The sequence below is a fragment of the Petromyzon marinus genome, chromosome 60 (assembly GCF_048934315.1).
Source record: "Petromyzon marinus isolate PM22_M1 ecotype Great Lakes invasive population chromosome 60, UKy_Petmar_22M1.pri1.0, whole genome shotgun sequence".
NCBI classification, from domain to species: Eukaryota; Metazoa; Chordata; class Hyperoartia; order Petromyzontiformes; family Petromyzontidae; genus Petromyzon; species Petromyzon marinus.
Genome location: NC_133726.1, coordinates 5,174,120 through 5,189,644, shown reverse-complemented (window position 1 = coordinate 5,189,644; position 15,525 = coordinate 5,174,120). Strand labels below are relative to the sequence as shown.

The 15,525-nt window shown below is 56.5% G+C and overlaps 1 protein-coding gene across 4 annotated transcripts in view; it reads right to left on the bottom strand.

Moving 5' to 3' along the window:
* LOC116955546 (synaptotagmin-like protein 4) overlaps window positions 1-15,525 on the bottom strand; it is a 64,574-nt gene that overhangs the window by 5,029 nt on the left and 44,020 nt on the right. For all 4 annotated transcript variants that reach the window (XM_076053285.1, XM_076053286.1, XM_076053288.1 and 1 more), the window contains exons 7-14: window positions 15,516-15,525; window positions 11,415-11,760; window positions 10,049-10,414; window positions 9,341-9,427; window positions 8,466-8,644; window positions 7,714-7,816; window positions 6,145-6,306; window positions 1,731-1,830 (exon numbers count right to left, since the gene is read on the bottom strand). The exon at window positions 15,516-15,525 is cut by the window's right edge and continues 80 nt beyond it. In XM_076053285.1, coding sequence (XP_075909400.1) covers window positions 1,731-1,830; window positions 6,145-6,306; window positions 7,714-7,816; window positions 8,466-8,644; window positions 9,341-9,427; window positions 10,049-10,414; window positions 11,415-11,760; window positions 15,516-15,525 — 1,353 coding nt within the window. The remainder of the gene's footprint in view (window positions 1-1,730; window positions 1,831-6,144; window positions 6,307-7,713; window positions 7,817-8,465; window positions 8,645-9,340; window positions 9,428-10,048; window positions 10,415-11,414; window positions 11,761-15,515) is intronic.

Genomic DNA, 15,525 nt, shown 5'->3' with positions numbered 1-15,525 from the left:
GTCACGTAGAAGGGAAGTAATTAAAGAATACAAATAAAACATAATCAACTTAAATTCTCACGACGTTTCGGCCACAACGCAAGCGGCCGTCCTCGAGTGAAGAAACAGAGCTGTCGGTAAGACGGCGTCCTAATGAACACCGCTAAGCTTGGCAGCGTCTTTTAAGCTGGGTGGGAGGAGCAGAGCGCCTTGACAAAGGAGTTTACATATCAACAGAAGAATTTAGCATTGAAGCAGCTGTGTTAATGTGAGAGATTAGCAGGATGTTAGTGTGAGGAATTAGCATGTAACTGGTCACGGAAGTAGCTATGTTAAAGTCAGAGTTTACATATCAACAGAGACATTTAGTACATTGACGCTAAAGAACTGCAACTACCCAACTATCATACAATAAACCGATGTGAACGAACTGAATATAAACCACATCAATACAATCAATGTACTCAATATATTTCTCCACTAAGCTGAGCTACTAACAATAAGTCATTATTACATTACACTTCTATGCTTTCAGATACTTGCATTGCCCATGTACCCTTTCGCCTTGTGGCGCCGTTCTCTGGTCTAACGCTGGTGGGGTGACGAGGCCATGAAGGAGCTCGCCGTCTCTGGGTGTGGGCAAATCGGTTCCAAGCACAATGCCATTATACTATCAGAGCTTGTTGTTCGTTCGCATTCTGAGCACAGGCATTGCGGTCGGAATGCGGACGCGATTCCTCGTGAGAATGTTTCAGTTTGGCGTTTTAACACCTTAACGCGGCTGGTTTCGTTGCCAGAAAAAAAGGGGGAAAACCCCTTCTGGTATTTTGGCACTGGCAGAGGAGGTCCCATGACGCTTAACGTTATTATCGGAGCGTGTTTCTTTGCACGTTTTGCCACGAGCATGCGTGGTTAACGCAGGCGTGATGCCCTGCAATAGGGAGAATCTATTTGGTGTCTGAACATCTTAACACCCCCAGATTTATTTCCAGAAAGGCGAGATGTTAACTACCTCGCCTGGTACGCAGGAGGTCGTGGGTTCGATCCCGACCCTGACGCCTGCCGCCGTGTATGTGGAGTTTGCGTGTCTCTCTCTCTCTGTCTCCCCGTGGTGACGTGGATTTTTAATCAGGGTCCTCCGGTTTTCCCCTCCCTGCATTTAGAATCAGCGAGGTCACGCGTTTGAAGAGTTTGCTGATAAAAATTGTCCACACGAATGACGACAAGCCCACCTCGACGGGCTATCGCTTGCGACGGACCGGTGGCTTCTGAAAGAGAGCCACTAAGCTCAGCGGGGCCTTACCCAGAAAAAGTAACAAAAGAGTTTAGAAAATAGTTTGTGATCCCCCGGTCGTCATCAATCAGAACGCGGCGTTCTGCTGCGGGCCTTTGTCATCGTGTCGCGCGCAAATCTAATAACAAAAAATTGTTTCTTCACTTTCCACTCTCTACCCCCCCACCACCACCACTCTCTCGCCCCCCCCCCCCCCCATCAGAGGAAGCCCCTCAGCGTGAGCATTGAGCAGCGATGTCGTTCTCTACCCCACGCCGAGACTCGTACAAAGCGCCCCGCAATGTTCCCACATCCCCTGCGGACAACACCGGCGTGCGTTGTACCGGAGGGGGGGGGGGGCCCTTGTGCGCTCGTCCCAATGAGACACGATGAAAAGTTGCGTTTATCCTTGATGTTTAACAAAATCATTTTGATACTGCCAAACAAAGGATCCCCCCCCCCATGGAAGGAGGCTTACCGGCTGGCTTCTCCTCGGGGACCAGGTGGGCAGGGACGAACTTGAGAGACACCGTGAGCTCGCCCTTGTACTGCGGAATGCCACCCGCCTGAGCCTGGGACTGAGGCCAGGCAACGACGACGACAGCAACAAGCAACAAAAGACGCAGACAACAGACTCGTTGAGTAAACAACAAACAGCAACATTGCAGAGGGGCTGAGGGGGGGGGGGGTTCTGCAAAACCGCAAAGGACGAAGTTCTGCAAGTTTCCGTCCGGTGACGGTGTCGGCCAACCGGCCGCAACTCGTCTCCGGTAAGGGAATTGTCGTGCTGCACTAACAGTGCCGGACGAAGCTGGTGCGGGGCCTGTAGCATTGTGCTGTGATAAAAGAGGCCCTAAATTAAAATGAAATATAAACACGTAAATATTAAAGCACGTAAATGCTTAACTTGCACGGTAAAGTAATTGCATTTTCTTCATTCGCTATACAGACAGATAATGCGAGAAATCGATAACCTTAAACACCCGGTCGTTCGTAAAAGCTGAAGGTGGTATAGTACTATAGTAATAGAGCAAGTGCAGAATCACTGAACCGGAATTGATAGCTTGGAAGCATTTAGCGCGGGGCCCTTGAAAGTGCGGGGCCCGTAGCATCATATGTAGTAGCTACTACACGTGTAGCGACTACACATGTAGCTACTACACACGTAGCTACTACACATGTAGCTACTACACATGTGTGTGCTACTACTATGTAGCTACACTACACATGTGTAGTAGCTACATAGTAGTAGCTACTACACATGTGTAGTAGCTACATAGTAGTAGTAGCTACTACACATGTGTAGTAGCTACTACACGTGTAGCTACTACACATGTAGCTACTACACGTGTAGTAGTAGCTACTACACACGTAGCTACTACACATGTAGCTACTACACATGTAGCTACTACACATGCAGCTACTACACATGCAGCTACTACACATGCAGCTACTACACACGGAGCTACTACACATGTAGCTACTACACATGTAGCTACTACACACGGAGCTACTACACATGCAGCTACTACACATGCAGCTACTACACATGCAGCTACTACACATGCAGCTACTACACACGGAGCTACTACACACGTAGCTACTACACATGTAGCTACTACACACGTAGCTACTACACATGTAGCTACTAAACACGCAGCTACTACACACGTAGCTACTACACATGTAGCTACTACACACGTAGCTACTACACATGTAGCTACTACACATGTAGCTACTACACATGCAGCTACTACACACGTAGCTACTACACACGTAGCTACTACACACGTAGCTACTACACATATAGCTACTACACATGTAGCTACTACACATGCAGCTACTACACACGTAGCTACTACACACGTAGCTACTACACACGGAGCTACTACACACGTAGCTACTACACACGTAGCTACTACACACGTAGCTACTACACATGTAGCTACTACACACGTAGCTACTACACACGTAGCTACTACACACGTAGCTACTACACACGTAGCTACTACACACGTAGCTACTACACACGGAGCTACTACACACGTAGCTACTACACACGTAGCTACTACACATGCAGCTACTACACATGCAGCTACTACACACGTAGCTACTACACATGCAGCTACTACACATGTAGCTACTACACATGCAGCTACTACACACGTAGCTACTACACACGTAGCTACTACACATGTAGCTACTACACACGTAGCTACTACACACGTAGCTACTACACATGCAGCTACTACACACGCAGCTACTACACACGTAGCTACTACACATGCAGCTACTACACACGTAGCTACTACACATGCAGCTACTACACACGTAGCTACTACACACGTAGCTACTACACATGTAGCTACTACACACGTAGCTACTACACACGTAGCTACTACACATGCAGCTACTACACACGCAGCTACTACACACGTAGCTACTACACATGCAGCTACTACACACGTAGCTACTACACATGCAGCTACTACACACGCAGCTACTACACACGTAGCTACTACACATGCAGCTACTACACACGTAGCTACTACACATGCAGCTACTACACACGTAGCTACTACACACGTAGCTACTACACATGTAGCTACTACACATGTAGCTACTACACACGTAGCTACTACACACGTAGCTACTACACATGTAGCTACTACACACGTAGCTACTACACAAGTAGCTACTACACACGTAGCTACTACACATGCAGCTACTACACATGAAACTACTACATACGTAGCTACTACACATGTAGCTACTACACATATAGCTACTACACATACAGCTACTACACATACAGCTACTACACACGTAGCTACTACACATGTAGTAGCTACTACACATGTAGCTACTACACATATAGCTACTACACATGAAACTACTACACACGTAGCTACTACACATGTAGCTACTACACATGAAACTACTACACACGTAGCTACTACACATGTAGCTACTACACACGTAGCTACTACACATGTAGCTACTACACGTGTAGTAGCTACATATGTAGCTACTACACATGTAGCTACTACACATGTAGCTACTACACGTGTAGTAGCTACATATGTAGCTACTACACATGTAGCTACTACACATGCAGCTACTACACATGTAGCTACTACACACGTAGCTACTACACACGTAGCTACTACACATGAAACTACTACACATCAAACTACTACACACGTAGCTACTACACACGTAGCTACTACACATGAAACTACTACACATCAAACTACTACACATGTAGCTACTACACACGTAGCTACTACACACGTAGCTACTACACATCCAGCTACTACACACGGAGCTACTACACACGTAGCTACTACACATGCAGCTACTACACATGTAGCTACTACACATGTAGCTACTACACACGTAGCTACTACACACGTAGCTACTACACATGTAGCTACTACACACGTAGCTACTACACACGTAGCTACTACACATCCAGCTACTACACACGTAGCTACTACACATGTAGCTACTACACACGTAGCTACTACACACGTAGCTACTACACATATGTAGCTACTACACATGTAGCTACTACACACGTAGCTACTACACACGTAGCTACTACACACGTAGCTACTACACACGTAGCTACTACACACGTAGCTACTACACATGCAGCTACTACACATGTAGCTACTACACATGTAGCTACTACACGTGTAGCTACTACACATGTAGCTACTTGTGCTACTGGGATCATCCGGCACTGACCCCCGACACCGCCCCTCCGTGGCTCCCTGTCCCGGCGAGGATTCTGCACCTGCGGAGGGACTTGCACCCTGCAGCCAAGGGGAGTTGAAGCGACTTTTTTTATTTACACACCTGCCGACGATAATCGCCCACCCGTAACCGCGGTCAACCTAAAGACTCTCAACAGTTTCACTTTCGCCGCCGACTCGACGCCCCCGATCGGGAATGGGAATATTTACACGGCAGGAATGCGACTTGCCGTAGAGCTCTATACGTTAAAATATTTACTTTTTAAACAGATGTCCAAAATTACCTCGGGGTTGTTGCTGCTGCTGTTGTTGGTGTTGGCAGTGGTTCACATGCACAGGCAACAACAACAACAAAAACCAGACGCTCTTTAGAAGGGCTACTGCACAAAACGTCGGCTCTTAATGCGTACGATTTTCTCCTTTCAACGATTAGCACTGTTGGCTACGTACGGTGCGAAAGAAGTTCAACACACACACGTACATACTGGCGGTTGGCTATGTACAACACACACACACATGCATACGTACGTACGTTAGTTTCGAATTGCGTATTAAAAAAAATCCTCAACATCTCAAGAGCGGCAATGCAACGTGAATACAAGACAGTGGCCCTTGATAAATAAGGTCATGAAGCAGCAGTCCTTACTCAGCCACCGCATGTTGCTGACCCCTGCTCTGAACGCGTGGTGACGTTGATTGTAAATGTGGTGGAGGGAAAAACCGGAGGACCCGGAGCAAAATCCACATGGGGAGAGAGAGAGAGAGACACGCAAACTCCGAATATACAGCAACAGCAGGCGTCGTCGGGGTCGGGATCGAACCAACGACCTCCCGCATGCCCAGCGAGGTCGTTAACATCTCATAGCCACCGTGATGATGAGACAGAGAGAGAGAGAGACACGCAAACTCCAAATATACAGCAGGCGTCAGGGTCGGGATCGAACCCACGACCTCCTGCATACCAGGCGAGGTAGTTAACATCTCATAGCCACCGTGATGATGGTGATGAGAGAGAGAGACACGCAAACTCCGTATATACAGCAACAGCAGGCGTCGTTGGGGTCGGGATCGAACCCACGACCTCCTGCACGCCGGGCGAGGGAGTCAACATCTCCCGGCCACCGAGGTCACCTTGCGCTGCAGGGGGAGCCACTGCTCGTCCGTGTTGTCCAGGTTCCACGTGTCCATGTTGATCTCCGTCTCTCCCAGGAAGGCGTTGCGCCCGAACGTGTCGTGGTGCCACACGGTGAGCTGCAGCGTGCGCGTCGACAGCTGCGACTGCGAGATGGTGTACTGCGAGCAAAGACAAAGGTTCCACCCCCACCACCGTGTAGCCTTGACGGACTGTTGGGGCAAGTGCTGTTCGTAGCGAGTAGCAGCAGCAGCAGCCCCTATAAAGACAAAGACCTCCCGTATAGCCTTAACAGACTGTTTGGGGGCAAGTGCTGTTAGGGAGTAGCAGCACCTATAAAGATAAAGATCCCCCGTACAGCCTTAACAGACTGTTGGGGGCAAGTGCTGTTAGGGAGTAGCAGCTCCTATAAAGACAAAGACCTCCCGTATAGCCTTAACAGACTGTTGGGGGCAAGTGATGTTAGGGAGTAGCAGAACCTATAAAGATAAAGATCCCCCGTACAGCCTTAACAGACTGTTGGGGGCAAGTGCTGTTAGGGAGTAGCAGCACCTATAAAGATAAATATCCCCCATATAGCCTTAATATACTCTTTGGGCAAGTGCTGTTAGCGAGTAGCAGCAGCACCTATGAAGACAAAGATCCCCCGCACAGCCTAACGGACTGTTGGGGGCAAGTGCTGGTAGGGAGTGGCAGCACCTATGAAGACAAAGATCCCCCGCACAGCCTTAACAGACTGTTGGGGGCAAGTGCTGTTAGGGAGTAGCAGCACCTATGAAGACAAAGATCCCCCGCACAGCCTTAACAGACTGTTGGGGGCAAGTACTGCTAGCGGAGCGGCGTGCCTGTGAAGGCCGGAGCGGCGTGCGAGGGCCGGTGCGTAAGGCAGCCTCACACCGCGTGTTGAGGCCGAGCCGACCTCGGGGAGGGCCCAGGGACCGGTTCAGACAATCGTCACCGGCGTTGGCCACGATCGGGACTCGAACTCGGCGAGCTTATGGCTCCGCAGACACACGCGCAAAGATAACCGGCGTGCGGATAACAGGGGAGCGGATAACAGGGGAGCGGATAACAGGGGAGCGGATAACAGGGGAGCGGATAACCGGCGTGCGGATAACAGGGGAGCGGATAACAGGGGAGCGGATAACCGATGTGCGGATAACCGGCGTGCGGATAACCGGCGTGCGGATAACCGGCGTGCGGATAACAGGGGAGCGGATAACCGGCGTGCGGATAACAGGGGAGCGGATAACTGGCGTGCGGATAACCGGCGTGCGGAAAACAGGGGAGCGGATAACTGGCGTGCGGATAACCAGCGTGCGGATAACAGGGGAGCGGATAACCGGCGTGCGGATAACCGGCATGCGGATAACCAGCGTGCGGATAACTGGCGTGTGGATAACAGGGGAGTGGATAACCGATGTGCGGATAACCGGCGTGTGGATAACAGGGGAGCGGATAACCGATGTGCGGATAACAGGGCAGCGGATAACAGGGGAGCGGATAACCGGCGTGTGGATAACCGGCGTGCTCGTCCAGCGGCACCGCCCGGGCAGCGCGCCCTGCACCTTGAGCGTCTCGTTGTACACCGGGTTGACCGTGTTCTTCTGCGTCGTGGTCTTGCGCTTGCTCTGCTTGGACTTGTCTGGCAGCAGGTACACCTTCACGTACCTGGCCCGCAGCCAACCACGGTCACGGTGCAACGTCGTCTCCGCGTCCCCGACTCTCCGACACGTCCGTGTCCGTGTCTACTCATGCGTGTCTCCCGGTCTCTGTATCTCCGTGACTCCCCGTTCCTCCCCCGCCTGTCCCCCCATCCCCCGCGTGTCCCCCACGTGTCCCTCACGTGTCCCAGCGTGTCCCCCACGTGTCCCCCACGTGTCCCAGCGTGTCCCCCACGTGTCCCCCACGTGTCCCAGCGTGTCCCCCACGTGTCCCCCACGTGTCCCAGCGTGTCCCCCACGTGTCCCCCACGTGTCCCCACGTGTCCCCCACGTGTCCCCACGTGTCCCCCACGTGTCCCCACGTGTCCCCCGTGTGTCCCCACGTGTCCCCCACGTGTCCCCCACGTGTCCCAGCGTGTCCCCCACGTGTCCCAGCGTGTCCCCCACGTGTCCCAGCGTGTCCCCCACGTGTCCCCCACGTGTCCCAGCGTGTCCCAGCGTGTCCCCCGTGTGTCCCCACGTGTCCCCACGTGTCCCCGCGTGTCCCCCCATCCCCTACGTGTCCCCGCGTGTCCCCCGTGTGTCCCCGCGTGTCCCCCCATCCCCTACGTGTCCCCCGCGTGGTGCGCGAGCGTGTGTCCCCTCCCCGTACGTACGGGTTGGAGCTCTGCTTCTTGGCGTTGCCGAAAGCGAGGCTGCGGCACTTGCGCACGTTCACGTTGAGCGTGCCGGTACGGTACTCATACTGCAGCGAGAGCAGCACGTCGCCCTTCACCTCCACGCCGGCGCCAAAGTCCACCTCGCTGTACGTGCTCATCAGGCTCATCATGCTCACCTGCGCACGCACGCACAGCATCAGCAGCAGCAGCATTGGCGTCTTCATCATCATCAGCAGCAGCAGCAACAGCGTTGGCATCATCATCATCAGCAGCAGCAGCGTTGGCAGCATCAGCATCAGCAGCAGCATCATCACGATCATCAGAATCAGCATCATCATCATCAGTAACATCAGCGGCATTAGCAGCATCATCATCAGTAGCATCAGCAGCATCATCATAACCATCATTATAATCATCATCAGCAGCAGCATCATCATCATCTGCATCATCAGCAGCATCAGCATCATCATCAGCAGCATCATCATCATCAGCATTATCATCATCAGCATCAGCAGCATCATCATAACCATCATTATAATCATCATCATCAGCAGCAGCATCATCATCATCAGCATCATCATCCAAGCTGGCTGTGCTCATGAGACCATGGTGATACTCATCTGTGGGGTGAAACTGACTCACGTCGAGACTCACAGAGACCCAAAGCCTCACACGCAGAGAGCCACGGAGGAGGCAATGCCACTGACTCACGCAGACGTCACACCACCTCGCACAGGGAGCGCCACGGGCTCGCAGCGCGAGCCACGGGGCCGCAGGAGGAGCCCGTGGCTCACAGGGAGAGCCACGGGGTCACGGGAGCAGCCGTGGCTGACGGCACGAGCCAGGGCGTGTGTGGCGGGTGTGGCACGCACGGTGGAGCGCATGGTGCCGCTGGTGCTGCCACGGTGCGAGGTGACGATGCCGTCAATGTCCTCCTCCTCGTCCTCCTCGTCGAGCCCCTGGGGACCAGTGGCAGCGGCGTCCAGGTGAGTGCCACGCTGGGGCGGTGGTGTTGATGGTGCGTTGAAGGTGGTGGTGGTGGTGGTGGTGCCGTGGTGCGGGGAGCGGTGGTGTAGCGGTTAGCGCTACGCTGCGCTACGGACCTGGCGACCCGGGTTCGATTCCCGCTCACGCGGCCAACACCGGTGAAGATTATCTGAACCGGTCCTGGGCCTCTCCTAGGTCGACTCAGCCTCAAATGAGTACCTGGTGCGGTGTGTAAACATCGCCACTGGGGAGACAAAGGTGGCCGGGCGTGGTGCTGGCCACCTACCCCCTCGTGTGCCGTGCCGGCCTTCATAGGTGCTCGCTAACACCACTTGCCCCTACAGTCTGTTAAGGCTATACGGGGGATCTTTGTCTTTTTTTTGTACCGTGGTGGTGGTGGTGCCGTGGTGGTGGTGGTGCCGTGGTGGTGGTGGTGGTGGTGCCGTGGTGGTGGTGGTGGTGCCGTGGTGGTGGTGGTGGTGGTGCCGTGGTGGTGGTGGTGGTGGTGCCGTGGTGGTGGTGCCGTGGTGGTGGTGGTGCCGTGGTGGTGGTGGTGCCGTGGTGGTGGTGGTGGTGGTGGTGCCGCCTCTCACCCGGCGCATGTTGACGGCCGGCACCGAGACACAGCGACTCCCCATGGCGCTGGAGGCCCCCGTGTTGGAGCGGAGGTCGATCTCGGACGTCCACCCCCCGGACTCCATCGACTTCTTGGAGCACTTGCTGAACATCTTGTCCACCTTCCTCCTGCCCCCCACCTCCTCACCCCCCTCCTCACCCCCCTGCTCCTCGTCCCCTTCGTCCACCTCGTCGCCCTCTTCGTTCTGCCGGGGTCGACGGCGCTGCCACTGCTTGCTGTCGTCGTCATCATCGTCGTCCTCCCCCTCCCTCTCCTCTCCCTCCCTCTCCTCTCCCTCCCTCTCCTCCCCCTCGTCCTCCTCGTCATTGGCCGACTTGCTCGACTGCATGGACAGATCGTTATGGGTGTCATCGGCATTGTCATCAACCGCACGCTCACCCAACCGCTCGCTCACCCAACCGCTCGCTCACCCAACCGCACGCTCACCCAACCGCTCGCTCACCCAACCGCTCGCTCACCCAACCGCTCGCTCACCCAACCGCTCGCTCACCCAACCGCTCGCTCACCCAACCGCTCGCTCACCCAACCGCTCGCTCACCCAACCGCTCGCTCACCCAACCGCTCGCTCACCCAACCGCTCGCTCACCCAACCACTCGCTCACCCAACCATTCTCTCACCCAACCACTCGCTCACCCAACCACTCGCTCACCCAACCACTCTCTCACCCAACCACTCGCTCACCCAACCACTCGCTCACCTAAGCACTCGCTCACCCAACCACTCTCTCACCCAGCCACTCGCTCACCCAACCACTCGCTCACCCAACCACTCGCTCACCCAACCACTCGCTCACCCAACCACTCGCTCACCCAACCACTCTCTCACCCAACCACTCGCTCACCCAACCACTCGCTCACCCAACCGCTCTCTCACCCAACCGCTCGCTCACCCAACCGCTCGCTCACCCAACCGCTCGCTCACCCAACCACTCGCTCACCCAACCACACTCTCACCAAACAACTCGCTCACCCAACCACTCGCTCAACCAACCACTCTCTCACCCAACCACTCGCTCACCCAACCACACTCTCACCAAACCACTCGCTCACCCAACCACTCTCTCACCCAACCACTCGCTCACCCAACCACACTCTCACTAAACCACTCGCTCACCCAACCACTCGCTCACCCAACCACTCGCTCACCCAACCATTCTCTCAACCAACGACTCACTCGCCCAACCAACCACTTGCCTAACCACTCGTTCGCCCAACAACTCGCTCGCCCAACCACTCTCTCAACCAACGACTCACTCGCCCAACCACTCGTTCGCCCAACCACTCGCTCGCCCAACCGCGCCGCTCTCTCCCACGTCCCTCACCTTGCCACCGCGGCTCGACACTCCGCTGTGCTTACTGAACGCCGGCGACACGGCGCCGGAATCCCGCGACTGAGGCCGCTGCGCGTTCCCGGCCTTCCCGGCCTTCCCGGCCTTCCCGGCCTTCCCGGCCGCCGCCGCCGCCGCCGCCGGCGTCGTTCGCCCCCCGCCAGCTTCCCGCGGCTGCCCCCGCGGCTGCCCCGTCCGGGCGGCCGTCTCGTCGCCGGCGCCGTAGTCGGAGCGCGCCGAGGAGACGTAGCTGGGCACCGGCGAGGGGCGGCCGCTCTCCGGTGGGGCCCGGCGGCCCGGCTCGGTGCGCCCGCTGGTACGCGACGCCCGGGACGCCTGCCTGCGCGACGGGGCGGCGCGGGGTGGCACAGAGTGGCACAGGGTGGTACAGAGTGGCAGAGCATGGTGCAGGGTGGCAGAGCATGGTGCAGGGTGGCGCAGGGTGGCACAGAGTGGCACAGGGTGGTTCAGAGTGGCACAGGGTTGTACAGAGTGGCAGAGCATGGTGCAGGGTGGCACAGGATTGTACGGAGTGGCACAGGGTGGTTCAGAGTGGCAGAGCATGGTGCAGGGCGGCGCAGGGTGGTTCAGAGTGGCACAGGGTGGTTCAGAGTGGCACAGGATTGTACAGAGTGGCAGAGCATGGTGCAGGGTGGCGCAGGGTGGCACAGAGTGGCGCAGGATTGTACAGAGTGGCACAGGATTGTACAGAGTGGCACAGGGTTGTACAGAGTGGCAGAGCATGGTGCAGGGCGGCGCAGGGTGGCACAGAGTGGCACAGGGTGGTTCAGAGTGGCACAGGATTGTACAGAGTGGCAGAGCATGGTGCAGGGTGGCGCAGGGTGGCACAGAGTGGCACAGGGTGGTTCAGAGTGGCACAGGGTTGTACAGAGTGGCAGAGCATGGTGCAGGGTGGCACAGGATTGTACGGAGTGGCACAGGGTGGTTCAGAGTGGCAGAGCATGGTGCAGGGCGGCGCAGGGTGGTTCAGAGTGGCACAGGGTGGTTCAGAGTGGCACAGGATTGTACAGAGTGGCAGAGCATGGTGCAGGGTGGCGCAGGGTGGCACAGAGTGGCGCAGGATTGTACAGAGTGGCACAGGATTGTACAGAGTGGCACAGGGTTGTACAGAGTGGCAGAGCATGGTGCAGGGCGGCGCAGGGTGGCACAGAGTGGCACAGGGTGGTTCAGAGTGGCACAGGATTGTACAGAGTGGCAGAGCATGGTGCAGGGTGGCGCAGGGTGGCACAGAGTGGCACAGGGTGGTTCAGAGTGGCACAGGATTGTACAGAGTGGCAGAGCATGGTGCAGGGTGGCGCAGGGTGGCACAGAGTGGCGCAGGATTGTACAGAGTGGCACAGGATTGTACAGAGTGGCACAGGGTTGTACAGAGTGGCAGAGCATGGTGCAGGGTGGCACAGGATTGTACGGAGTGGCACAGGGTGGTTCAGAGTGGCAGAGCATGGTGCAGGGCGGCGCAGGGTGGTTCAGAGTGGCACAGGGTGGTTCAGAGTGGCACAGGATTGTACAGAGTGGCAGAGCATGGTGCAGGGTGGCGCAGGGTGGCACAGAGTGGCGCAGGATTGTACAGAGTGGCACAGGATTGTACAGAGTGGCACAGGGTTGTACAGAGTGGCAGAGCATGGTGCAGGGCGGCGCAGGGTGGCACAGAGTGGCACAGGGTGGTTCAGAGTGGCACAGGATTGTACAGAGTGGCAGAGCATGGTGCAGGGTGGCGCAGGGTGGCACAGAGTGGCACAGGGTGGTTCAGAGTGGCACAGGGTTGTACAGAGTGGCAGAGCATGGTGCAGGGTGGCACAGGATTGTACGGAGTGGCACAGGGTGGTTCAGAGTGGCAGAGCATGGTGCAGGGCGGCGCAGGGTGGTTCAGAGTGGCACAGGGTGGTTCAGAGTGGCACAGGATTGTACAGAGTGGCAGAGCATGGTGCAGGGTGGCGCAGGGTGGCACAGAGTGGCGCAGGATTGTACAGAGTGGCACAGGATTGTACAGAGTGGCACAGGGTTGTACAGAGTGGCAGAGCATGGTGCAGGGCGGCGCAGGGTGGCACAGAGTGGCACAGGGTGGTTCAGAGTGGCACAGGATTGTACAGAGTGGCAGAGCATGGTGCAGGGTGGCGCAGGGTGGCACAGAGTGGCACAGGGTGGTTCAGAGTGGCACAGGATTGTACAGAGTGGCAGAGCATGGTGCAGGGTGGCGCAGGGTGGCACAGAGTGGCGCAGGATTGTACAGAGTGGCACAGGATTGTACAGAGTGGCACAGGGTTGTACAGAGTGGCAGAGCATGGTGCAGGGTGGCACAGGATTGTACGGAGTGGCACAGGGTGGTTCAGAGTGGCAGAGCATGGTGCAGGGCGGCGCAGGGTGGTTCAGAGTGGCACAGGGTGGTTCAGAGTGGCACAGGATTGTACAGAGTGGCAGAGCATGGTGCAGGGTGGCGCAGGGTGGCACAGAGTGGCGCAGGATTGTACAGAGTGGCACAGGATTGTACAGAGTGGCACAGGGTTGTACAGAGTGGCAGAGCATGGTGCAGGGCGGCGCAGGGTGGCACAGAGTGGCACAGGGTGGTTCAGAGTGGCACAGGATTGTACAGAGTGGCAGAGCATGGTGCAGGGTGGCGCAGGGTGGCACAGAGTGGCACAGGGTGGTTCAGAGTGGCACAGGGTTGTACAGAGTGGCAGAGCATGGTGCAGGGTGGCACAGGATTGTACGGAGTGGCACAGGGTTGTTCAGAGTGGCAGAGCATGGTGCAGGGCGGCGCAGGGTGGTTCAGAGTGGCACAGGGTGGTTCAGAGTGGCACAGGATTGTACAGAGTGGCAGAGCATGGTGCAGGGTGGCGCAGGGTGGCACAGAGTGGCGCAGGATTGTACAGAGTGGCACAGGATTGTACAGAGTGGCACAGGGTTGTACAGAGTGGCAGAGCATGGTGCAGGGTGGCGCAGGGTGGCACAGAGTGGCACAGGGTGGTTCAGAGTGGCACAGGATTGTACAGAGTGGCAGAGCATGGTGCAGGGTGGCGCAGGGTGGCACAGAGTGGCACAGGGTGGTTCAGAGTGGCACAGGATTGTACAGAGTGGCAGAGCATGGTGCAGGGTGGCGCAGGGTGGCACAGAGTGGCGCAGGATTGTACAGAGTGGCACAGGATTGTACAAAGTGGCACAGGGTTGTACAGAGTGGCAGAGCATGGTGCAGGGCGGCGCAGGGTGGCACAGAGTGGCACAGGGTTGTACAGAGTGGCAGAGCATGGTGCAGGGTGGCAGAGCATGGTGCAGGGTGGCGCAGGGTGGCACAGAGTGGCGCAGGGTGGTTCAGAGTGGCACAGGATTGTACAGAGTGGCAGAGCATGGTGCAGGGTGGCGCAGGGTGGCACAGAGTGGCACAGGGTGCCCGTGCGCACGTTCACGATGATGGGGTGACCGCAGCGGCCCAGCGTCAAACGGTCGGTCGAGCTTGGCGGAGACTCGCGCGGTCGTTTTGGTTGACCAGGCGAGAGTTCTAGAGACTGCTGCCGTGTTTACAGGTCGACTCAGCCTCAAATGAGTACCCGGTGTAAGCGGTGTGTAGGGAACATCGCCATTGGGGAGACAAAGGCGGTCGGGCGTGGTGCTGGCCACCCACCGCTTCGTGTGCCATGCCGGCCTTCGTAGGCGCTGCTCGCCAACAGCACTTGCCCCAACAGTCTCTTAAGGCTACACGGGGGATCTTTGTCCTTTGTAGTGGTTGGTGGCGTATGTGTGGTGGTGGAGCGGTAGTGCAGCTGTTAGCGCTACGCTGCGCTACGAACCCGGCCAACCGGGTTCGATTCCCGCTCACTCCCACCAACACCCGGTGACGATTATCTGAACCGGTCCTGGGCATCCCCTAGGTCGACTCAGCCTCAACTGAGCGCCTGGTGCAGTGTGTAAAAGCGTCGCCACTGGGGAGACAAAGGCGGCCGGGGCGTGGTGCTGGCCACCCACCCCCTTCGCGTGCCGTGCCCGGCCCCGAGAGTCTGCTGTGGCGGGGGGGGGTGGGTGGTGGTGGTAGGGACACTTAGTAATTTGGTTGGGGTGGTGTTTGTGCGGTGCGTCTCTCACCGGGAGCACT